Genomic DNA, 26,749 nt, shown 5'->3' on the forward strand with positions numbered 1-26,749 from the left:
ATACTGGACCTTAGACAACAACCTTTCAATGCCAATACAGACCTGTGGATACTCTGCCAGGAAGGAGGACTGCTGGGCTGCTGAAAGGACTACCACTCTGCTGGACTGCTGCTCTGAAGGAACTGCTGCCCAGCTGCGCTGACCAGCTGCCTGCTTCCCTCTTGCCTGGATGAGAAAGACTGGACCTGCATTTGTTAAACCTAGGACCCCCTCCTAACTTAAGCCTCAGAGACAGAAGGCTCCAACAACTTCAACCCCAGTATCTGGACTCTTCCATCTGTGAGTCTACCCTGCCAAGTGGTGCCACCCCAGCACTTGGAAGTGGGCCTAAGATGTTCTGCCAGTCTCTGTGCATCCAGATGAACCATCGCGTCTTCTCTGATGTGCGGCACAACCCCACGTAGAACCGATGCATCGGCGCTGCTGCATGCATCTCCACCGTTGCAAAGACCAGCCTCGTTTAGCAGCCAGACACCTCACTAGAAGAGCCGTTGTGCAACGCATTCTCAGCGCAGGCCCTAGCATACCTCGTAGATGGCAGCCTTGATGACAGTGCCAGACTCCACATTGCAGCCTAGCAGCTCCTCGGATTGGACGCATCGCCCAGCTTCACAAAGCATCCTAAACGCTAGACTCCACATCACAAGCCCTCGTTGACAGGATCCTCAAGGACCTCATATAGCAGCCTTGTCGCATGGCGGAACCTAAACATCACTTTAGCGGCGCGCCGCATCTTCGACACGGACCCTCGCAATGCTTTGCATACAAGGATTTAAGGTACTCCGCTCAGCTGGCCTATCTGGGTCCCTGAATCTGGACCACCCTCAATCGCTGTTGGCCTAAACGTGCAAGTTTTATCCAGTTTGGCACGACTAAATATCAACAAGTGGCACTTTCTGCTTTTTGGCGCGATTTTCTTTGAAATCTTTAAACTCGCATATCTCTGGTTCTGCTGATTGGATTTTAGTTTTGGCCTTGTTCTATTTATTAAATAATAACTCTATTTTTCTAACTTGGTGTGGGATCCTTTTTGTGCGTTGTTGTTCACGTTATTACTGTTTGAAATGTTGTACAAATACTTTACAAATTGCCTCCAACTTACGCCTGACTGCTCTGTGCCAAGCTGCCAGAGGGTTGAGCACAGGTAAATTTAGAGTTGGCGTGTGCCTCACCTTGACAAGGATTGTAGTTGCTGCTTGACCAGGGCTCCCACCCCAGTCAGTCAACAACCCATTTTCTCACACAGACCCATTTGCCCTGTTTTTTTAACCACCTGTTGGGTCATCTAGAGACTATCGTTTTTGGTTTTACCTTGACAGTCCAAACATTTGCAGTTTTTTTAGCTTTATGTGCAATGTTGGGTCCGCTGTATCAAATTATTTTTCCGCTTTTAAATCATGTGATGTGCACAGTGGATGGTTTTGCAAGGGTGAGAAAGAAACATGTAATGTATTAAAGTGTCACTGTGAGTTTCAAATGTCTTGTTTATCGCAAGAAAAAACTGGATGCAATGTGACATCTCCCTTTTCATTCGATTCACAAATAAATCTGTCATTTGTTTGCAACTGCTAAGGTGATCCAGAACACTGAAAGTCTACACATTTTGTACAACATTTGCAAAGTGGAAGCTGTCCATAAAAGACGTCCCACTGTCTAAGTGGTAGGTAAGGGCATTAGGAGGAGTCGAGAGGCATTCCACGAATCGCTGCATGCCCCCAGATGTTCCTTTCACAGTGTTCGCTTTGTTTTGGCATTGTAACCCCAGTAGTGCAGGAGTGGCGATACTGGCACTCTCTGCGAATGTGAATATAGCAAGAGGAAGCCTGAAGTACCTTACAGTCTCTTGCAGGCTTCCAGCTCTGCATTCAGGAATGTTAAGGAGGAGTGGCTTCCATGAATGCGTGTGAATTGCTACTTCATGTTTTGCTGACTGATACCTCTCTGACACAATCTAAAGATTTGTGCAGGTCACTCCACAGGCACTGCACAAGAACAACACTGTAATGCAACCAAGCCAACGATGCAGCACTGATTCTGATGGCCATCACATGTGTATGTGGACCTCTCAAGAGTGCCCACTTCTGAACAGGGTTTATCACCCAATGCCTTTCTAGCACCTCTCAAACACTACTACATTCAGACAAATCCCACCTGGCTTGTTCTTTCTTTTTTTTAAAGGGTGAGAGTGCCCCTGCCCTTAAGAAGAGGCACACAAGATGGCATCTTCTGGCGGTCATTCGGGAGCCCAAACCTAAATGACCTAAGTTGGCTTCCCAGCGGATGTCGCCGCCCTGTGCCGGCACATGAGCTGGTATTCTCTGTTTCGCCTGTGCTGACTACTGGTGGGTTTCTGCAGGACTGTGCCTCGGCTCCCGGCTCCCCAAGGCACGGCATAGGTAGCTGGAGGTGGTGCAGCTAAATTCTCCAGGGGCTTTGGTATTCTCGGAAGTAGACATTTTTGAAGTAAGGTGGCACTCACTTGTGCTACGGTCCTCGGGAACTGAGGGATCTGGAGACACCAAACTAAATGGAGAGCCACAGAACCCATTCCTTTCTGTGTCGCTCTCCTGGGCACTGGAGGCCGCCTGGAGACAAGAGCAATTTGTGGGTGGGGTGGGCACACTTGTACCCTTCCATTCTTTTAAGTATCTGTGCTGACACCCAGGGGACTATACTGCTGGGCTCGGTCCCCCAGGGTACCAAACTTGTTCTTTTGTTTTCTCTGGCCTTATAGGGCAGATTTCGATGATCTTTCTGTTGTTTTACTCCAGGTGGTCAGCTCTAGCCACCAAGACAGTGGCCGTTTCTCTTAAGGGGCAGAAGTGCATTAATCCATTGCTTTGATCCACAACCCACTTGGAAATCAAAATATAATAGTCTTAAATGTGAGTTCTAATTTTTGGTGCATTTAAAAATTTGCGTTGGGTGGGGCTTCCTACTAAAGTAAAGTAAAGTCCACATTTGTAAAGCGCACAAGGTCTCTAGGCGCTGGGGGCCGTCGAGAAGATTAAGCGAGCCCAGAGTCACATGGTGCTGGGCTGACCTACCGCCGGAGCCGGGGATCGAACCCTGATCCCCAGATTCCAGCGTCAGTCGCCCTGGCCGCGGCTCCACACCTCTCCCCACTAAGGCAAGGTTGGGCTGCAATTAACTGTTTTGGAAATCCCATCACGAAGGGAGCCGGAGTGACTGTTGCCACGGAGAGCTGCAGCGCTCTGTACTGAAAGTGCATGTGACAGACTGACTGGCCTCTGTACTCGGCCAGCCTGACATGCGTGTTCCAGACTTCTCAGTTATAAATCCACTTTGCCTAGAAGGGAGGGGTGGGCCAGCTAACGCAGCCCTCTGCTTCTTCAGTGGAGCGCTGCGTTATCTTGTACACCCAATCCCGGCGCTGCTCTCATGCTATTTATATAATGAATATCATAAAAGCTACATTGGCATTGGCCCTTGGCACCCAGGACCCTCAAGCTCGGGTACAGAAGAGCCAGACGGCGGAGGAGCAGGAAAAACACACAACAGGGCCACTTATGGTGCCACTTTATTTTTAAGTGCGCAATGATTTTTATTATTTTTTATTATGCTCTTCTAGGCTTCCTTCAGGCAGTATGCATGAAGCGGGCTACAGTAGTCCATGCTGACAGCAGAGCAGTGCAAGTGCCTGCTGTCGCGTGAACGTGTGCAGGCTTTGCTTGCCTTACTTCTAATGCTTCTACAAGGTGACACACACTGCAGACAAGTAAGGCGCCTGCGGTAACCGAAACAGACAAGTGCACAGTGGTTTTATTTGGTCAGATTGAGAGGTGAGATGAATGTGTGCGCTGCAAGTAATTAAACAGGAGCTGAGTTGGACGGCCCTTATAGAAACAAACAGGGTGTGAAACCGGCACCGTGAGAAATGCCTTCTCAACATGTTCGCATTTTTTTCACTAATTGTTATATGGAAAATTAATCTATCATACGGCAATCTGATTTAGAATTGGGCATAAAAGAAGCAAAAAGAATGTGCAACACCAATAACAAAATGTTTACAGCTGGCCTCGTTTCAGGCTTACTTTCTTTACCCGAGACATTTAGTGCCAAGAGAAAGATTTTTTTTAAATGTGCAGTACTGAAGGAAACGAGATGAGATAAAGTGCTTATTTCAATTCAGAGACAAAGAGAGTCTTTCTGTATGTCAATCTGGGTTGCGTGCATTTTTGTCTGGTTCCAGCTGGAATTAATCTATGTGGTTAACATTTGAAATGTACTGCTTTTTAATAAGTATACAATCTTTTGGTGTATTGTAGTACGGGAACACTACTCCCACAAGGCTTGTAACACTATTGTGTCATGATAGTGTACACACAATCATCTCATTTGACAGTCCCAGACACCAGTCACTTTGCACCGGGACTCAAAACTACAATTCACTTCACCATCGCCCATAAAAAGTCATTATAACAAAAGGAGCTAATTTGAAATAATATTGGTAGTGCCGAAGCAGAACTGTTAAATTCAAAGACGCATTACAATATTACTGTCTTATTTGTGTGTAAAGTGCCTCTGCATACATTTGCCTGCCTTATTAATGTCAAGATCATGGTTTTTTTTTTTAGATCTTCTGAAGCACTGATGACTAAAAGCCATGAACTAGCTAGTTTTGTGTTGATTGGAAATTGCCTTTTGCCACAGTGGCCAGTTACTCGATCACAGACGTCTCTAACCACACCTGAAACAGCCTTGTACTCTACCAGTGTATGGCATACTTTCAATAGATAAACTGGTATGCAATGAACGTGCAAGTGCAAACACACTATTCTATGCATGTAGTAACTGGGTAAATTATGACAAAATACTAAATGCTGTCCATCATTTACTTAAGTTGTTTAATATAGCGATTATAATTTGCCTTCTTACCCCTTCAGAATCATGTTTTGGGATTAGGTTATTGTAAAGCCCAGCTGCATACATTCTCCTGCATAGTGAATGTGGAGACAGTGCCCTTTAGCCTGAAATCCCCTTGGGTCCTTTTGTGTCACGATGACAGTCAAAGGTGACTTTCATGCCTCACCACTTTCAAAAGTTACCAGCTGCCACAGCACCAAGAGTATTTTCTTTAGACCTTCTGGCCTCTACCTTTTATTTTTCTGCATGGAGCTTGGTATCACTGCTCTTCTTCCAATGAGGAAGAGCCCCCGGCCTGCCCTCCTGCCCCTTAGTTCTGGATGCTGAACCTATCCTCTGCTCCTGGAGCCTGCCTCCTTCAGCAGCTTCTCAACAGTCTGCCAGTAGAGAAACCTGCAAGCAGCACTCCTCAAGCATGTGGGCTTTGCCTGTCTTGCAGAGTACGTGTGGGAGCAGCAGAGTCAGTAGCCCCCACTTGATGGAGGTCATCAGTCTTCAAGGCCAGTACACAGAAAATCCAGAGGGCTCCTGCAGATCCCCCCGGGAGTTCCACCCCCTTCTGTCCCTTAGAAGGTTAAGGGGGCCAGGTCGTAAAGGGCACCAGGCATTTCCCTAATGGGCCCGAGGGGTGGGGGGCGATTTTGTGCCCATGGGGGCTGGTTTTGTTACTGGGGGCCGGTTTTGCTGCAGTGCCGCAATATCAGCTCCCTGTAACAAAAGCAGGAGTGGTACTTTTCGCTAGTAGGGTTGGTTGCTGTTACCAGTCTGGCCCTGAGGGGGGCCAGCACACCTGGCCGTGGGAAAACACTCATAGTCCCTCTGTACTAGCAAGAGTCCAAAAGTTCTTAAGCCCATCCTTGCAGTGGAGTCAGGGGTCTCCTCCTTCCAGTTGAGCATACCTCCGGCGGCTCTGCTCCAAGGTCCTGACAATTTTCAAAAGTCTCTCCCTTGCGCAAGGGTTTTGAAGTGGCGATGAAAAGTTGCAGAAGGAAGACACCTCTGTCCATCTTAGAGTGGCATATAATCACTCTACCCTTGACCCAAACCTCCTGAACATCATTCTTGAACATTCCAACATGGCTACTTGAAGTTGTCTGTTAAAGTGGTCTTCTCTGAAGGCCTAAGCCCTCTCCTAACTGCTGCATCTCTTCATTCCAAGACGTCAAAGGGGAGCCTATTCTGTGTTTGGTTCCAGAGGGCTGGTCTTTCTCCTTTGTTTCTGTGAGTTTAGGCCTCCCCAGGCCATGTGCCGTGTCAAACATAATTTTCACATGTAGATTTCTTCCGGACACTTTCTTTCCCAGAAACAGGTCCACGCTCTGGAAAATGACCCTGTTGTGTGGGAAGGCCTTCAATCCTCCTTCTGGCCAACACAGTCATTACCTTGGTCCAGTAGGGGAACAAAAGCAAGACATGAGAGACATCTAATTAGAAGCAAAGTCAGAGAAATATGACAAATATGCAAGTGCCATAAGGAACACAGTTATCACAAAAGTGTCTGTTGATCTGTAGTCAGAGTATATTTTTACCCTTGGATTGGTATCTCACCTGTATCTGTAGGCCTAAGTACGATGAAATTGTAGTTTCGTGCACATTTTGTCCCTAATGTATAATCTAATGTAGCGTACAAACATTTAGTAATTATTACAGATGTACACTATGAACAACCCACTCACTTTATGATACATCAGGTCAGCATCAATCCGCCAAAGCTCCCTAATGCAACACAGTGCCCGTGTGCAGATACCGGGCTGAAAGAGACCGTAATCTTTGTGCTACCAGCCCAGATCCTCCTACCCTACCTGCACAGCAACAGACCTTATCTTAAAAAACAAACACTGGTAGCTGGCACTCAGTCCATTTGCAAATTCCAGAACAGGGTAGTACAAAAGCAAAAAAAGCAAGGGGGTTAAATGGTTGAAACCCATTTGCTACACAGCCTACAAATCTTTCCATTAAAGTAAATCATGGGAAGCTCAAGACTTACTCCTAGGGACAAAAGCTTTGCAAATAAGGTCCATGAGTAACCCACATCTAAGTCTTGAGCAAGACCCAGTTACACCCATTCTTTGTGAAGCAGGTGTGTTAAATATGCATGTTTCAATCCTTGAAATTCGTGAGCAGTTCATACAACATAACTACTCACAAAAAACCTTATGACTCCAGCTTGGGAAATCAGAAGAAATTCATACCTACAACATAAATACGACACGACTACTTACAGAAGAAACTTTATGAATTGGGTCATGAACCACAATCTGTTAATAAAGGTAGTGTGCGGCTGAAAGAAAATAAATCTGGCTTTTGAAAAATGTAATGAAGACTGTGGAAAACACCATAAATGGATGGAAGGATAGAGAAATATTGTATGGTTAAAATCCATCGAGGGTTATTTATAATGTTTCCTTGTCATAGTATAAGACTTGAATTCTGCTCATTAAGGCTTGCCCTTCTTTTGTGCTGACCTTGAGTTGGTAGTCGAAGGAAGCTTAGCATGTGTAACTGGCAAATTAATGCCAAATGAAGGAATTGCCCTGTGCGTCTGCAAAGTCAGAACTGTACAAGATTATTTTTAATGATGGCAATATGAAACCTTTTCCAAACACATTCCAAAAGTTAAGTAAAATTGGCAAACATTGTTTGGAGTGGTTAAGGATTCTCCCGCAAAGTGTGAGTTTAACCTGCAAAAGCACTAGTCTCAGACGCTTTTTGTTTTTTACTATAAGCTCAAAGATTCACAAAATTGAGAACAGATCCTTTCAGTACTTTTAAGGCTGATAAAATGAGTATCACTATTGTCATATCCTGGTGTAAGGATCCGCAGGTAAATGAACACACAGACACCATTGTCTTACTAACCTATTCTACACCCATGTCTTACTAATCTATTCTTTGCTAATTAAAATATCTCTGTTATTGTTTCTCTACTTGTGGGGGAGCTTGTTTCCACTCGTGCTGGGTCTGTTCTCCTCTAAATTAGAATACCCTGCTTCTTCCTACACTTCCTGTTCAGTCCATGGGCAGGAAGGGGTGTCCAGTGTCCCCTGGGTGGTGCCCTCCCTCCTGTAGGGTCCCATTGTAGTCATGACATGACATCCATGGAGCACTTAACAATAACACTGTATTGAGCACAAAGAGTGTTCAGCCTGAAGGGTAAGCTTTGTAAATCTCCAATACTATAATTTCAGAAAAAACAGTTACAAAGCTACAAATGTTGCATTTTTAATAAATAACGTTAAACAGAAACACTTAACAAAATATAAACTCCTCTTAAAAGAAATAGCAGTGTGCAACGCGTTTTATTAATTAAATGAGATGCTAAGCAGGTGGGTTGTTTATCTCACTCAAGTCTCCTCGTCCTGTGACCAAACTAATTGAAATTCAAGATTACTTTGGCTGTGAATCATAAATAAGCATAGCCATCATTTCCACGCTGACTTTTGTAGGAAGTGACATTGCCCACAAATTTATAGATGTAAATTATGCAACTATAAACTGGTTTTCAAACTGTAAATGTCAAAGCACTAGCTATACATTCTTGTAATGACAGACACTACTTTGTATTTAGATCAGATTCGCTGCAGGCTAACAGTCTTGGAGGAAAACCTTAGCGGAGCAAGTTTCAAAAGAATGTCCCCCACTTTTAATAATTCAAGCGTATTTTTATTGTTAACATGGATTATAAACCAGATTGACAGGTTTTTGCTAGCCATGTTTATGTTTATATTAATTTCGGTCGAAACCACGTTTCCACTTTGAAAATAAATAAATATAGTTGATCAGTGGCTAGTGATTAACACAAAAATATCTGAAAATATCCACGGTAGAGAGTATTTAAAGAAGTTGCAATCCAGCATGGCTCGCTATTGATAGGACGCAACTGCTGGGTACACCGGATAAACATGTACTGTCTCATTTGGAGTTGGATGTTAAAGGAAATCCTTTAATTTGCGGATGAAGTGCTGAAACCAGAAGAGGATTTGCTAGTGGAAATTACTTCACCATACGGTTCAATGGTGGAGTTAATCCTACAGCTGGATTGTCCACCGGAGTTAGAATTCCAGATATTTATGACACCACTGATAAGAAATTGGTGCATTCAGGCACAATTCCAAACCATGGGATAGGCTATATCTTCTGAAGTCGATTTCGTACTACATTTAGAGAAGATTTGGGATTTAAGGAGTGATCTATGAATATGCCCAAGAGTACTGCTGAAAATCTACAAGGATTGTAGATTTACAGTTGTTCATCTACTGACCAACATTTTGTTATGTGCATTTTTCACTATGTTCCACGTTCAAATTAACCATGACACATTTCTGGGAAATACACACAAACGTGCAGGTTTATTGGTATTCCATACATCTTCCATACCTGTCCCCTGAAGCTCCCCACTTCGAGCTCAAACCTAAACTTTGTTTTCTTTTTTTGCTGTGATAATGCCCTTCACAGTTCTAAAATTCCAATTACCCTTATTCTCTAAATAAAGAATTAGAAGTTACATACAAAAATCACTAGAATCAGGCCCAAAATAAGATTTCCCTTACATAAGTTTACAATAAGGGTCTGAGATCCTGACCTGGCATCTAATTGGAAGTGATGAGAGATGCCAAGAGAACTTTACAAAAAAGGAACATTGCTGTGTTCTTTGCCCCTAACCAATTACACGAATGAGCTGAACATTCAAAATGTTTTTCTTTTTACCACATAGGAGGTTAAACCCAATCTCCTCTCTTCAATATGCAGGTCCTTTCTATTTTGCGCACTATGCCCCTTTGAACTTTGTATTTACTTAATCCCTCCGGTCGCCAGTAGGTAGTTACAGTTAGGACCTAGTTTCTATCAAAAGGTGATTTTTAGTTGCCTATATCTTTGGCGCCAGTTGATGAATCTTCATGAAATTTCTCAAAAACATTTGCCCATTACTTCAGGCGCTGTTTGGAAAGTTTAGGGGTATTTCGTGTAGCAGGAGCCAATAAAAAGGGGTGGGGTCCCAAAATGCGTTTTCCCCATGTTAATTCCCATAGGACCTTTAGACACAACTACAGCTCAAACTGCTGGACGAAATTACACCAAATTTGGCAGAGAGCTAACTTTTGGTTTGTAGATCGTGCTTTTCATGATTTGATGTCAATATTAAGGGAAATCCAAAGTGTATATGTAGAGAGGCGGATCTTCCACCGATCCGGCAGTCCCCGCGTTGAAATCTGATTGGCTGCCAACACTTGCAACAGGAAATGTTGGCAGCCATCTTGGGACTCAGCTGGGGCTGAGTCCCACAAAGAAATGTACAAAATAACGAAAGAAGGGCAGTATAGGACTACCCTGACCCCATGGAACCAGTGGTGGGGTCCCACAGGGACTCCGCCAAGGGTTAAATCGTTTTTTAAAATCAATTTTACAGAGAAATCGCTAGTGGTTCTGCGGATTCGCAGCAAATATAAAAAATAAAAAAAAATACTACAGGCTCCTGCCCATCTTTGTAAGGAAGCCACCGAGAGGGCCAAATCCCAGGGTCATGAGGGCATTATAAACATAAAGGAATGCTTCATAAAAGCCCAGAGGCCTGCCACCTTCCCGGGGCAAATGTTTTTAAATAAATGGGAGGGGGGTGTATGGCCCTCCTGCAGCCCCAGGGACCACGACCTACCCGGGGGACTTTAAATTATTCAATGTTTATGTACTTTTGAACAAAAATTGGCCCGCCTGTACCCTAGGGACAGCCACCTACCCAAGGCAAAACAAAGTAATAATGCAGGGGAGCCAGTACGGCTTCCCCCGCAGCCCTTGTACTGCCACCTCCCCAGGGCGAAACAGCAAATTAATGTGGGTGGCCCTTGCAGCCCCCCGCAGCCCCGGAGACCACCACCTCCCCAGGGCCTTTTTTAATTTCGAGGTGGAGGGCTGCGTGGACCCCCCGGAGCCTCTGTAACCATCATTCCCCCAGGGCTTCTTAAAATTATGATGTGGGTGACTGCGTGGACCCCACACCCTCCCCTCGAGCCCCAGGGACCACCACCTACCCAGGACTTTTTTTAAATGATGTTGCAGGCCCATGCGGGACCCCCACTGAGCCCCGGGGACCACCACCTCCCATGACAAATAGAAGAAAGGAGGGGCCTATGCAGGCCCCTCTCCTGGAGCCAATAATGGCCCTGGGTACCATCAAACCTCTGGTCTGCTCCTGCTATTTCCTGGGGTGCCAACTCCCAGACATAGCAGTTTGCTCCGACTTGGCGAAAGCTTTGATAGCTCCCGCCAAGTTAGAGCAAACACTCTGCAATGATGGGCTCTCTGGGGCCAAAATCGGCCCCGGGAGGGGGGGAAGCGCAGTCCCCGTCGCCATTTGAATTTGGCCAGCCCCCAGGTCCTCGGGGACCAACAACCCCTCATGGTACCTCCTGTAAGTCCCACACAACAGGACTGCTGAGAGGTCATCTGAGGCCCGTCCCTTTCTCCACCACTCTACAAACACATCTCCTGGTGCACTACTGGTTGTGCTATGAAGTCCCCTTAGATGTTGAAGGTCCTTGGGGGCCAACAACCCTTCCAGTTACCTCAGTAAGTCCCACACAGCAGGATTGCTATGAACTTGTGGGAGGCCCTGCCTCCTTAATTCACCACTCTGCAAATGCACCTCCTGGCGCACTACTTGTTGGGTGATGAAGTCCCTTTGGATGCGGACGGTCCTGGGAGACCAAGAAGCCCTCCTCTTACCAGCAGTAAGTCCCACACAGTGTGATTGCTGAGAGCTGGTAGGAGACCCCATCCCCTTTCTTCACCTCTCTGCAAACGTGCCTATTAGTTTAACAAACATAGAAAGTCACGTAAAAAACCAAAGGTGACAGGAACGTTATAATTATGAAATCGTTTGTTTTTTTATACTGTAAAAATTCACTAAAAAACAAAGGTTACAGGGACCTTATAGTTAGCAAATATATTTATAATCAGCATTGGTAATGCAGTGGTTCACGCCTACATAATGAATAAAGCGTTGTTTTCATCAATCATCGTCTAGAAGAAGGAAAAAGCTCCCTGACAGAGTGGAGAGGATGTGGCACAGCAGCCAGAGCTGCTGACTAGAGAGCTGGGAATCCCGGTTCAAGTCTCGCTGCGCAGCGCAGCATCCTTTGATTCTATGCAAACCACTTATTCTTTCCGGTTAATAGCTGTATAAATATACTGCAATAGTAAAAGGCAAAACTTAATGAAAATATAATTCCACCAAAGCGGATGTTAACAGTATTTCGGCAGCAGGAAACTGATAAGAGAAGCAAACGAGAAACAAACATTGGTAAATGCAGGAAAATATGCTACAGCCAAAACAAATGGAGGAAAGGTAAATGGCATGCACAGGAACCAATGAGAAGCCAGGAAAGATTTCTCAAGCACAGCGCAAGCAACACCTAAAAACCATAGAAATTCACTGAAACAAACAAAGATTTAAGGGACGTTATAGTTAGGCTCACATTTTACTTGTACAAACCCATAGAAATTAAGCAATTATAGTCATCTGAGTTAACTATAACTTACGCCAATGCAATGCATGGCTTATGAACTCACAATTGTGGCATCACTGATGACATCTCCAATGACATCATTGATCACATTGTTCACAGAACCACTCACAAACCCACTCACATGCCCATACATATCGTATGCCCACTCACACACCCACACAACCACTTGTATACCCATTCACATATCCTTATCAGTACTCATACACCCATTCACTCCTCCATAGAATAGAGCCATTCACAGAACCATTTACTTACCCATACAGCCACTCATACAACCAGTCACTCACCCATACAGCCACTCATACAACCAGTCACTCACCCATTCAGCCACTCATACAACCAATCACTCACCCATACAACCTCTCACACAGCTATAATCTCACCTATACAGCCACTCACACACTGACTTATTCACCTATACAGCCACTCACACACCCACTCACACACCCTTACAGCCTCTCAACTAAGCCAGTCACTCACCCATATAAGCACTTACACACTCACTCAAATACCCATTCACACAGACATACAAGCACTCCCATATTTGCTCACTCACCCATACAGTCATTAACACAGACAGTCACTCTCCAAGTCATTCACACAGACAGTCACTCTCCACACACTGACTCACTTAACCTCTTCACTGCGGCGCAAATTCCGCCTCAGTGCTGGACATTCCAATCGCGGGCATGGTCATGACGGCTTCCGGCCCACCGTGACTCATGACAGCCGGGAGCCGTCACGAACATGGAAGAGGTAAACCAAACACTCACTCAAACAACCACTCACTCATACAGCCACTTACACACCCAGTCACTCATCAACATAGACACTCACACACCCACTCACTCACCCACACAGCTTCTCACATACCTACTTATACACCCATACAGCAACTCACACACCCATACGACTGACACAGCCACTCACTCACCTACAGAACTAGTCAGAAATCCACTCACTCACCCATACAGTCACACATGCATGCACTAACACACCCATACAGCCACTCACACACCCACTCACACATAGATACAGACAGTCACATACTATCTCTAACTTGCATGATATGAGTGGGTATCACCCATTAGTAGGACAATTAGTATACTAATCAAACTTTTGTAGTAGGTTAGTATACATGTTTAATACCCATAAACTCTTAAAAACACTTACACTCACTGGATTATGTGTCATCTGTTATGTCACTGACCATGTCATGAATGATGTAATATGTGAGGTAATAAGCAGTGCTTTGCGGGAGGATAAGTAATAGCTCAGATAATTATGACTGCTGAATTTCTATGGTTTTGGATGAGTGAAATGTGGGCCTAACTATAACGTCCCTGTAACCTTTGTTTTTTTCAGTATATATATATATATATATATTTGAAATAGTTTGATTATTTTGACTATTTTGAGGCTCGATCAATTGGCATTAGGAGTCTATGCCCACTTGGGCCCAACAATTGATTTGATCGCAAAAGAATGGCTTAATTTGATCATAAACTATATATGCACTGTATGTTACAACTTGCATCCAAACAGCATAATTGCATCATGTTGGTTCAGATCCAATTACTTTACCATTCCATAATGTCTGCCACGGATTTACACTTGGGGGTGAGTTTGAGGTAATCCTTTGTTTATGTTAATACTTTACTTGTATGTAAAAGGACTACGATTTTGGATCCATAACACACGTGACTAAGCCGTTAGGTGAAACACGTTGTTTGTTTTGCTGCCAAATAAAATACTTTTTGAAGCACAGCAACTCCTTGAGTGTCGTTGCACGCTTTCCATTGCATGGGAGATCTGTTTCAGATAATCGGGCAGCCGGGACCCCAACGACGACCCACTCACGAGCAGGTACTGGCCGAATACCGGAAGTGTGACTTTGTAATATATATATATACACACACACACACACACACACACACCACAAACCAAGGGCTGCAGGCACGAATGGCAAGCAACATGCGCCTCAGGTACAAGGGTGGATAAGAACTGGAGAATGTGTATGGCATAAGAGTGAGAAGACATCCCAGAGGTCAAGAGCTTCACGGAGGAAGTAGCATCACTGCCTGCCAGCTCGGCAACAACTTCCCACTTTTTTCGGACTACTTGGTATAAACTGTTTTGTTTCTGGATTTCAGTAAGAGTGGCTTACCTATGTAAAAGTTTAATGGTGCCTCGTCCATTTCTCCTGGTCATTCCAATATTCAGAGGTGCTCCGCAGCTTCACTGCATAGTTAGAGTGCCTCAGAAGTACATGGTAAATACTGCACGGTTGTAATGGGCTATTGGGAAATGATTGGCCAGTCACACATGACATTTGCACAGTTTGGAGCACAGACGTACCAGCAAACACTTAGATGGCTTGGGCTGAAAGGGTGACTGACATGTCACCAGCCAAGCACTGTATGTCAGCACCCAGTCTCTGAATCTCTCTTGGCGTGATTGACTGTACAGACAATTTCATACAGATACATGGTATGTGGCTTTAGCAATAATGGCTGTATCACAGACCCTGTATTGTCAACCATATTGCTTGTATGTGTTCTGGGTCTGCTATACAATTCGTAGTGGGAACTTGAAGCAAGTAGGACTTGTAACATTTTATAAGTGCAGAGTAAGTAAAAGGTCTTGATTGATGCAGGTCACTGCACAATGATGGTCCTGTCAGAATGGTGATTGTTCATTGCATATTTTGGTCTTCCATGGCATGATGATTTCCTCAGGTATAATGCCAGCCCATGGTAAAATGGTGGTATTTCGGGGAATGCTGCATCCATCCAAGGAATGATCGTGCCCACTCTGGCGTAATTACGTCGCTGGAATAATGGGGGCAATTCCTAGCATATAGTGGGCATCCTTAGCTCAATGGTGCCCAACAGCAATAAAATGTTTACCGCGGCATAGCTGTGGTAATTTTGGGTATATAATGGTCATATCTGGCATGAGATGGTGAACCATAGGCATCCAAGGCAATATCTACATATGTGTGAAAGTGATGCAAGTGAGTGCTTAATGAAAATGGTGGCTGGGTGTTGGGAACCAAACACATATATACTAAAAAATGTTTTACATTTGTTTAAAGTGTTTTAGGTAAAAAAAAATCTTGCTTTTTAAGAAAATGACTAGCTTTGGTTTTGGGGATATGGGTAGATTTAAGCAGTGTGCAGTGCTCCGTTGTGCCACCTACTCCCCCAGCACCCCCCCCCCCCCGGCACGGTATTACCATAGCATTCCTGTTTACATGGGTCGATAAAGGGGAGATAATGTAGTAACACCCCATGTTTTCCCAATTTATGCTGCAACACGTTGAGTATTTTCTACTACTGCAAATGTTTTGACTGCTACAATTAGTGTGGAAAACCCCACGGGTCCCTGAGGTAATTTTGCACTGCTTGATCTTGGTCTGGCCACAGACTCGTGCTTGTGCCTGATTTGCGATTAATGCTTAAACAAAACAGGGGACCTGATGTTTATGATCATCCTTATCCAGCCCGGATATGACGTACTGCTGTTTTCCATACGTGCCTACGGATCTTGCTATCTTGTTCATTCTGAGAACTTGCTCTCAGGTTTCATAAACTTCTGGTGACCATAGCAGCAGTTCGCCTCACTAGCTCCTTTTACCAACTTTGTTTCTTCTTGGAAGAAATGTTCTGTCGCCATTCAGCATAAGTGCCAACATCTATTGCAAAAGCACCACAACAAGATATGCAGCCATGGCAACACTAATCCACCCTTTGTTAGCACACCTCCCTGCACTATCTGTACCAGACAACATTGTTGTGAGCACTACTTGTGCAGAAGCATAGAAGGAAAGCCCTCTCACTGTGGCCTGCTGGGCCTGTCTTTGGTGCAGCGTGCCCTATGAGTCTGGCTGCCTTCCTCCCCGCACCACCCCTTGGGAAGTCTCGGATCACATGATGCACAAGAATACCCAGGTGCCGCCACTGGGGCCTGGAGCACAGAAGCCTATGCATTTACAAAGCCAGCACAGGTGTCTTTTCAAATGCAAAATCATAAATGTACAATGCACGGAGGGGCTCTGGGTCTCACAAGTGCCACCGCCTTTCACAACGTACACACTGTGAACCGCTTCAAGAAAAAGGCGGAATCAAAGGGACATTGCCCCCTCTCAACAGAATTCTCTATTGAATGCAATGCCTTGCTTTGGCTTATTGAGGTGCTAAATCTTCACAGACTAAAAACAGCCCCTCTTTGACAGGTTGCACTCTGTGTGTGCAGGCTACAGACACAAGGGGCAGACAGTATTCCCCCCCGACCACTGCATGCTCTCCCCTATGTCCAATTTATATAGGGCAAGCGTGTGTGTTTCTGTAACCTCTTGACGCTTTACAGGTCAAGGGTCGCAGTGCTTGCGAATTCTGAATGCTGGAATGAAGGTTTCTAGTCCCATGCAGGCCTCTATGCCAACGTCTGATACTGTTCGCAATGAGGCATAACGTACATTTCCTGATCCACTAATATTAATGATGCGCTCGGTTTGCGCCTCACTGCAAAATCTATGTATGTATATGTATAAACCATTTTGTAACGCGCTCTGTTACTTGGGAGTATCCTGGCGCGATAGGGAAGAGGCAGAGGAAGACAGAAAACAATCAACTTAAGTCACACTCCTAAACAGATGGGTTTTAAGATTTTTCTTAAACTGGGCCACACCTTGCGTGGATCGTAAGAAAAGAGGAAGTGCATTCCAGGCGCGAGCAGCCACTATAGCTATAGACTGGCCCCCAAGCCTGGTTCTCTTAAAGCGAGGAAGAGCCATTCTAAACATGGTGGATGATCTGAGAGCTCGTGAGGGGACATAAAAAGTGAATCTCTTTTTTAAGTATGCAGGTCCTTGATCGTGGGTTGCTCTGAACGAGAGCACTAAGGCTTTAAACAAAATGCGTTGAGATACTGGTAGACAGTGGAGATTACACAGATGGGAACAAACACTCTTCCATCTCGGGACATTAAATATGAGACGGACCGCGGCATTCTGAATGACCTGCAAGCGTTTCACCAGGTAGGCTGGAATACCGCTAAACAAAGCGTTCGCGTAATCCAGCCTTGCTAGAATGAGTGCGCAAGCGACCGTCTCTTTAGCTTCTCTAGGGAGCAATGGAAAGAATCTGCGCAGCATTCTCAGCGCGGCAAAGCAGGTTCCGGAAAGCTTCTTTATATGGTCCTCAAATCGAAGGTCCTCACCAAACCAAATGCCCAGATTTTTCGCAGGACCACCCATCACCTTGGGGCTAGGAATGTTCGAAGGCCACAGCAATTTCTAAAATTAGAGGGAAAAGAGCCATAAAAAAGCACCTCGGATTTGTCCTCATTGCACTTCAACTGAGCCAAAGTTAACCAGCGAAAAACTGAGGACAAACACAGCTGAACAGATGAGGTATCTAAATGATCGTCTGGCCAGGTAAACAACAGCTGTGTATCGTCAGCATACCCTATAACCTTAGCCCCATACTGCTCCGCTAGATACACCAGGGGGGTGATGTAAATGTTGAACAGTAGGGGACTAAGGGTAGATCCCTGGGGGACCCCGGTGAGAAGTGGCTTAGGTTCCGAGGCGTGGGGCGGCATCCAGACCTGTTGCGACCTATCAGATAGAAATGAGGACAACCAGGCTAGGACACCTCCACCAATGCCTATAGCAGACAGCCTGGCCAGAAGGTGCTTATGGGGAACGGTATCGAATGCGGCAGAGAGGTCCAATAAAATCAGGACCGCTCTACCGCCTCTGTCAAGACATTTCCGGATCGATTCCGCCATCTCCACCAGAGCTGTCTCCGTGCTATAGGCCGCCCGAAAGCCCGATTGAGCTGGATGGAGAGCATTAGAGGACTCAACAAAGCTCTCCAATTGATGGAAAGCCACTTTCTCACACATTTTTGCCAAAGCAGGCAGGAGAGATATGGGATGATAATTCCCAGGGACAGTAGCATCCAGCCCAGGTTTTTTCAGAAGCGGCAAAAGTTTTGCCTGCTTCCAATCACGAGGGACCTTAGCGTAAGATAGGGAGCAATTCACAATCTGGGTAACCTCACTGCAGACAATATCTGCCACCTCCGAAAGCACCCGGGCAGGGCAAGGGTCAGAGGGGGAGCCCGACTTAAGAGATTGGAGGAGAGGTAGTATATCACAGTCCGTGACCAGCGAAAAGTCCGTGAGCTGTTGCAAGTCACAAGGGCGGGGCATAAAGGAAGGGCCAGCCACGGAACAGTCCGCTGGTAACGCTGAGAGTAGATCCTGCTGGATCTTAGTTATTTTGTTGATAAAAAAATCAGACAGGTCCTCGCACCATTGTGCAGAGGAAGGGAGCATGGCGGTGTCCGCAACAGGTGATACAAAACTTTTTACAATAGAGAAGATCTCTCTACTGTTGTTTTCCGCTTTAGCAATTCTCCCTGCATAGTAATTCCCCTTAGCTATCTTAATAGTAGCATAGTAGTCTTTTTGGGCTGTGCGTAGGGCGGACTTTGACTCCGAGCTATACCCAAGTCTCCAGGCACGCTCCAGCTTTTTACACCTTTTTTTCAACTCCCTTAATTCAGGAGAAAACCAAGGCTGGGAGGGGGTATGTCTTATTGTGAATCATTTGCAGCCACAACTCAAATGACTGCCCTCCAAGCACACTCTATCTGCATCAGACTTCAGGTGCCAGTGAGTGCCATGTACGCCACAAACCACCACATGCCCCATATACACCAAATGGTAAAACCTGGAGGCCACAGAAGCTGTTGTGCAACAATCCATTCTTTTACCACTGGCTTCTAAGGTTACAAACACAACAAATAAAACAGCAATATTAAAATCACTTTAAACGTTCCTACTTTGCCCTCTCATGTGGGTTCGGTTACATTTTTCCAACAGGGTTATCATTCACCAAAAGATGAAATCCTGTTTGAGGAGTGGAAAACTGAGACACTTGCAGGTAAAATCGCTGTTAGAACTTGAAGGAAACCGAATACTTGGCATTACATCGACAAAGTTATATTTCTGTTTGTCTTTCTGTAGGGTGAAGCCAAGAATAGGAGCTGTAAGCATGATGATGCCAAAGGTATCCCAGCCTTCATCCGAGGAGTTAGTCCTCTTACACACTCCATCAGCAGAACGTGTTAATTATTAACGGCAATCTTCATATTTTTCGTTTCTTTACATTTCTGGCAGGGTAATGTCTGTACGTAACGTACAGTGGAGGCATCTGAACGCTTATTTGCAGCAAAAGAAAACTACTTCATCAAAATGGAATGTTTTTGTAGGGGACTGGCCAATGTTGGGAGTCTACCGTTATCTGATACTCATTGACACGTCCTCACTCCTTCAAATAATAATGTACTATTCTGAGAAGCATGAGGGAATGTTTCATAAAAGCGGTGTTTGCCCCTTTTCCATTGAAATGAACATGCATAAAAAAAAACCTATGAAAGAAATGATAGTTAAGTATTCACAGATCAATACAACAAGCATTTGCAATGCAATAGGTCCCGCATTTAGGCGAGACCTATTGCATTGCAAATAGTAGGCATCACGGACAACGGGAGGGTGGGCGATGGCAAGGACAATAGGAGGGACGTTGGGAGGGGCGAGAAGGCAAGGACATCGGGAGGGCGAGCCGGGAGAAGGCACGAAAACGGGAGGGAGGGGGAAGTAAAGAAGGCACCAAAGCATGTTGTGCCTGCAGTAGGAGAACCTCATTAAAGGAAATAGTGCTCACAGTCTAAATAACATGTGGTGTGTAACAACCAAAGTAATGGGGCCAGTCACCATGGGAGGTGACAATGAAGAGGAGGCGGTACTAGTGAGGGACTAACAAGCCTTTTGACGAATCAGAAGCCAGCATTTAGGACGGACTATGTCAAATATGGGTGGAGAATGGGCGGGGCTTCTGTTCACTATTCCTCTACAATAAGTCTTGCAGAGCAGCGCATGCGCGCTAGCTCTAGGCTCGACCTAAAAATGAAACTGTGATGCCTTTGTGGAGTAGTGTGGCTCACTGGTTAGAGGCAGCAGGCCTGAGAGCAGAAGTCAGCCCGGGACCAGGGTTCAATTCCCGACGCGGCAGGGTCGTGGACCTTGGTCAGCGGACTTGATAATTCTCGCTTCGGTGCTTACTCTAATCAGGGGTTCCACTCGGCAACTCTGGGCATTAGCTTGCCTAATCTCCACAACGGCCCCACCAATTCCGGGGATGCCTGGCTCCACCTTGGGGACTCCCAGCAAGGGACCATCCCACAGGGAAAGCCAGGACGGGTTCCCCAGAGTTATACAGCGCCGGGACGCCCCGTTGCTGGGGCAGCTGTGCGCTTTACAAGTATACTACATTTACATTTAAGTGAAGCTTGAGAAACACAGTTCTATGGGGCACATTCCCTTCCAGTTCTAGATGTCCTTCAGCGTAAAGATATTTCTCTTCTGATGAATGCACACAGGTATGGATCTTTAGACAGGCCAACAAAGGATGCGTCACCTGTCTCTTGCAGAACCTGACCAGTGGCAATCTATAGCAGTCGCTCGGTTTTCAAATCTTGATTAACCTTCTTCGCTGGACACTAAAATGGTACCTCACTGCTCATTGATGTGATAGACTATTGGCATCTCTGGGTCTCTCTTCCAGACATAGCTTCACACCTGCATTTGTGGGTCTTCTTGGCACCCCCTGTAGACGACGAGCTCTTCGTTGCTGCCTTGTTAAACAACTGTTTCCTCGAAGGCGTCTCGCCCTTCAGTGGGCTTACAAGCATTGCTTGGAAGAAGCCATTTTAGTTTCATGAGTTACCTTACAAAACTAGGGCTCCACTTCTGTCCTGTTGACAATCTCAGACTCTTCCTTACTTGAGATTATCAATAACATCCTACCTTCCACTCATTAGATGAATATATTAACAGAGAATTGATTAGCAATGGGATGATAATATTATGAATCTTTTAAAGTGCACTTGTTTCCCGAAACAATTGTTACCCCACTGCAGCTACTTCTTTCCCAATGACTCACTTTTCAATTTAAAGCAATATAATGGTGACTGTTTCTCCCATGCGATCACCTCATTCAACAGTGTGACTCCCATCTCTGTTCTAACACAAGCGGTCACATTTTTCTACAGAAATGCACATTATGGAGGTTATTTTTGACGAAAGGTGTTGTTATAGTGAACATTGTGGCTACAACAAATGTGTTGTGAGCCTGTTCATAGTACTTGATATATGCAGTTGATTGTTGGTGGTGGGCACCTGTACTCATTTATAGGGACCAGGACTTATTTTTCATCGTCGGAACTAGAGCAAGAGAAATAAAGTCAATACAATGAAGAAAGGAGAGTGAAAGAAGAATGAGGACTGAGGGAGGATCAAAAGTGGGCAGTCTTGGTATTCGACAACACTTGTATTAGTAAGAAAAATCTCTGATCCCTGCACTTTTTTTTTTACATATTAAGCAATAACTGTTCCACTCTGACAGCAGTGAACATGTGTCCTATAACTTTGTCCACATAGAATCACCGATCACTCTCTAGGAAGGGTCCAGAAACTCTTTGAAAAAAATGTCTATGGTTTACAGAAGACTAGAATGGATTGAAGCCATTTAACTTTTACATGATTCCTCCACAACATGGGAAGTCGTATAATATAAAATGTGCCTGGGAATGGAAATCCATGTTGCTAAATGTGTGTTGCTGGGTAATACGGAATGGCGGGTTAGATACTGAAGCCCGTCCGACTGTTACTGGCTCACATGTCTTTCCAGGCTTGGCACAATGGGGGTTGTGAACAACTTGAAGACCTGTACCCAGATGAGCGCTTCCTTTCCTTTGATGAGGCCCAAGATACTTTTATGACTGGCCCTGGTAATTTCCTGCAGTATGTCATATTAGCAGACATTGCTAAAACAACATGGCCCACTTATCCTAGGGCCCCCACGTCCACCGAAACCCTGGGCATTATACTGTAGCGTGGGGGAGGAGGGGTCGACACTTAGTTACACTCCTGTATAAAGCTATGCATGAAGACACAGTAGGGCCTACTCCGAAAGCGCACTTGGGCTGGGACATGGACTTAGATACACCCTTCACCGACAGGGCCCAGGCCCAGAGTTAATGATCTTATACATACGGTATCATGCAATGCGCGTTTTAAATTGACACATTACACTTTTTTTGCATAGGACCTACCTTATACCAAGAGGACTCCAGCACTTTAATCCTACCCGCTTAGTGGAATGCTCTAGGTCTGTTTGGATGGTCCGGATTTTTTACACTTAGCCTGGCGGTGTGGTAGGGTTCAGCTGTACTGGGCTCGGGTGGTGCCGGAGATTTACAGAATGGTGCACTTTTAACCTTACTCCAGCCTGCTGGGTAATACTGCAAGACCAAAGGGTAAGAAGATGCCTATACATTTTTGCAGCTGACCTTGGTCCTGGGCAGGCGCTTGGATCATCACTTGGATGAGTCAGGGAGCCCCTGACTTTGACCTCTGGTGCAGAGACTTTATGGTATGGGCGGTGGTGGAGGAAACTCACATGAGACTTACAGGCAGGACCATAAGGCTGAGGAGGATATCACTGTGGGTGATCTGTGTTTTCGGTTCTTGGACCCCGAAGTCGACACTGATATTGAGGATACTGAAAGTGCTGGTGGTTCTGGGATTGAGTAACCTACTCTAGGGGGTCCCTGTTCTAGTAGCTAGGTGCAAAATCTTGATCTAACTGGCCCGCCCAGTAAAGCATACTTTTGAGCAGCTAGATTAGTTGAGACACATTTTCTCAAATTGCAAGCTAGTAAAAACGATATGTGATTTGGTCCAGGGAGTGCTTTGCAAAATATGTTCCCAGAGCACACGCATGGTTTTAACACAGGTATTCATAAGTTAAAAAAATCCTAAACTATGCAAACGCTTCCATTAATAATTTGCAAACATTTCTGCTTTTTTTTGCCCACTCACAAAATCATACAGGAGTATGTCTGGAAATCTACAAAAAATAATTTTCTACAAATTTTCTTTCCTTCATGAGAAAAATATTCCCTTTGAGAAACCTCTCTAAAACATCTGCATAAAATGTGTGGGGGTACCTTATCATTTCCCACTCTGGAAATACACTTACGCCTGCTTTGAAAGCAAAAGCAATACAAGCATTTCCAGTTGGGAAACGATGCTCAAAATGCGTGTGACTACCCATACATTTTGAAATGGCATTTTGTTAGGTCTCTTGTAACCCCGCCTCTCCCAAACCTAACCGTAAAATTAACCAAGGCAGGATGTTCTCCACATTGGCAAATTGTCTCCCATCATCAGTCACTTTGCACTTTGAACATTCAATTGGTCCGGATTCGGTGAAACTGGCGAAATTCAAAACAGCAAGGAATTTTTAGACCTTAAGTTGTGCCACAAGTTGCAGGTGAGGCCCACCAGCACTCTTTTTTGGAGACTTATTTCCAATCAGTAGACTTTGGCCCAGAACAACAGAGAGAAAAGCTGCAGAGGGTAAAAGAAGTAGGAAGAGAAAGATCGAAAAACCGTGCAAAGGGAGAAGGCTGGTCTGAAAAGGAACCTATTAGAGTGCGGAGTGGGTAGACTGGTGGATGAAAGAGGCATGTGGTGAAGTTAATACTAATCCTGATGTTCAGCAGCGGCGCAAACGGGCTTAGAGACATTTGGGCCCGGTGTCTTCTCTTTTCCATGTCAGACACTGGTAAAGGTTCTTTTGTGGAGAACCATGCGCAACAAACATTAGACTCTGGGCCCGTATAGTTTAAGTTGAAAATGACGATCGTTAATTGCCCCTCTCCTCTGGTATTCGTGTTATGTAGCCTAATATCAAATACACGTGTCTGACACGGCCCACAGTGCGGTTGTACTCAATGCACAGGAGTCACTCGAAAAACACATTCTACTTATGCGCTTTCATTTCGAGCTGCTACAACTGTTCTCTTCCAAGGAAACCTCCAACCCTCTTCAATGCACTATTGTACTACTGGAAGGCCCCAGGTGTGCTGCAGCTGGGCATGCGGCCAGGCCTGCAGACAGTGAGAGCCAGATTTAGGCTGTCGCAAAGGGTAAGTGTACGTCACCGTTTGGCCCAGGTATAGTATATCCTCTGCTATATTTAGGTGTTTTTGCAGAAATCTGGCAAAGTTGCTTTTTTCCTCACTTTCGTGTTTGGTTGCATTTTTTAAATTAGGCTTCACAGTGGACTACTCTATATGGGGCAACAGCCCATGGTACCCCATCGCCTGGTTCCGCAGGAAGGTGCTTTTGTGCCCCAGGGCCTAGTTTATAGCACGAAAGGAGTGCCACAGAAGCAGAGAACACAAACAGTTGCTGAAACCGTGCAGGGTGAAGCAGCAACAGGGAAACCAGCAGGACGGACTAATGTACACCCGTAACTAAAGAGGGACGATGGACACATGTGCAATCTGTGTCACCCCAACACAAGGACACAGGCACATAATACGATGTTATAAACCACTTGCCTCTTCTAATCAAGCTGAAATCAGAAGTTGAAATGGAATTATAGAAGTGCAGGTATACACTGTCCCAGGGTACTTGTGTGCTTCTGAGAAGTACAGGTACTCTTCCATTAAAAGTACTGAATGTCCGCTGAGAAGTCGTGGTACTCTCCCTTTCAAATGAAAGAAGTGCAGGTGCTCAGTTCCTTTGAGTGCCTGCCAATTAAAGCACTGCCTGGAATCATATCTAAGGGCTCACAGCCACTGTTTAACACCCTCCCGCTTCTCATCTCAGTTTATGCCATACAAATACCAATACAAACAAACATCTTGAAAAATACTCTTGATGGGATGGAGGAAGGCGAGGATGGCAAAAGCACAGGCGTATCTTCCCCAGGCGAAGGGAGGTCTGGGGCTTCCCCATCTGGTTATTGTTATTGTTATTGTTAATTCCGGCTTTTATAGCGCCAACTCACCGGCAGGTCTCAAGGCGCTTATGACCGAAGGGCAACAACTACATAATTATCAGAAGGAGGAGAGCAACATCATGTTTAAACTGAGCTCAACGCATCCCTAAACAAGAAAGTTTTCAGGATTTTTCTGAAGCGAAGGAGATTACCTTCCTTACGGAGGGTCTCAGGTAGTTTGTTCCAAATTTTTGGGATCAGAGCGGAAAAGGATCTCCCCCCTTTTGTGGCCAACCTAAACCGGGAGCACACCAACAACTGTGCGTCTGAGGACCTTAGTCTTCGTTCCGGTTTATATACCTCCAACCGTTCCTTTATGTAAACGGGTGCTTGCCCGTAAATTGCCTTATGGGCTATACATAAACTTTTGAAGACAGACCTTTGCCCAATAGGCAACCAATGGAGGCTCTGCAACAGTGGAGAGGCATGGGATCTTCTTGGGAGCTTAAAAATGAGACGTGCTGCGTCGTTTAGGACCACCTGCAATCTGCTGATCAGGATTTTTGGAAGGCCCAAGTAAAGGGCATTTCCATAGTCCAGCCTTGAGATTATCGTAGCAGAGACTACAGTGCGAAGCATGGACTGGGATAAAAGAGGGACTAATTTACGCAATTGTCTAAATAGACCATTGCAGGTGCCTACTATGGAGGAGATCTGACTACACATTGACAGTTCGCTGTCGATCTTAATGCCCAAGCTTTTCACCTTATCCACTGGTGTAGGAGTTGGACCTAATTCCTGGGGCCAATACAAGTCACTCCATGGGGAACATGTAGATGATACAACTAGAACCTCTGTTTTTTCAGGATTGATCTTCAAAAGGTTCATAGTCATCCAACTCACTGTAAATCTTAGAACATCTTGCGCGTAAGTCTGCGCCAACACTGTGTTCTCTATGCTCAATAATAGTTGGGTGTCGTCAGCGTAATTAAATACGCGACATCCCATCTTTGCCAGGGAGCTTATCAGTGGTTGCAGGTATAGGTTGAAAAGGAGTGGGGACAATGCGGAGCCTTGAGGGACCCCGCATGTCAGATTTCCCACCTCCGATACCTTATCCCCCAGCTGAATCCTCTGTGTTCTCCCTACTAGGAAAGATTCCAACCACCTATAGGCCATGTCTCGAATCCCGAAATTAGCCAGTCTATCCAGGAGCAGGGTATGGCTGACAGTATCGAACGCCGCCGATAGATCTAAAAGTATCAGGGCGCTCGGTTTCTTGCTGTCAGCCATCCCTCTGAGCTCGTCCAGCACCGAGAGCATCACCAACTCGGTGCTGTGGTGTGCACGAAACCCCGCCTGCAGATCATGGAGAGAGTGGTGTAACTCCAGGAACGAGGCCAGGGACTTCAGTACATGTTGCTCAAGGATTTTTGACAGGAACGGGAGTTGAGAAATAGGCCTATAA

General features: G+C 45.3%; 1 protein-coding gene across 4 annotated transcripts in view; it reads right to left on the reverse strand.

Moving 5' to 3' along the window:
• EPB41L4A (erythrocyte membrane protein band 4.1 like 4A) overlaps positions 1 to 26,749 on the reverse strand; it is a 782,364-nt gene that overhangs the window by 638,409 nt on the left and 117,206 nt on the right. Inside the window, exon 1 of one of the 4 annotated variants that reach the window (XM_078675498.1) lies at positions 4,900 to 5,028. The exons of the other annotated variants lie outside the window; for them this stretch is intronic. Coding sequence (XP_078531624.1) covers positions 4,900 to 4,953 — 54 coding nt within the window. The 5' untranslated portion in view covers positions 4,954 to 5,028. Of the gene's footprint in view, positions 1 to 4,899; positions 5,029 to 26,749 lie in introns of those variants that run through there. 4 annotated transcript variants of the gene reach the window in all.

The sequence above is a fragment of the Lissotriton helveticus genome, chromosome 2_1 (genome assembly GCF_964261635.1).
Source record: "Lissotriton helveticus chromosome 2_1, aLisHel1.1, whole genome shotgun sequence".
In the NCBI taxonomy this organism is placed as follows: domain Eukaryota; kingdom Metazoa; phylum Chordata; class Amphibia; order Caudata; family Salamandridae; genus Lissotriton; species Lissotriton helveticus.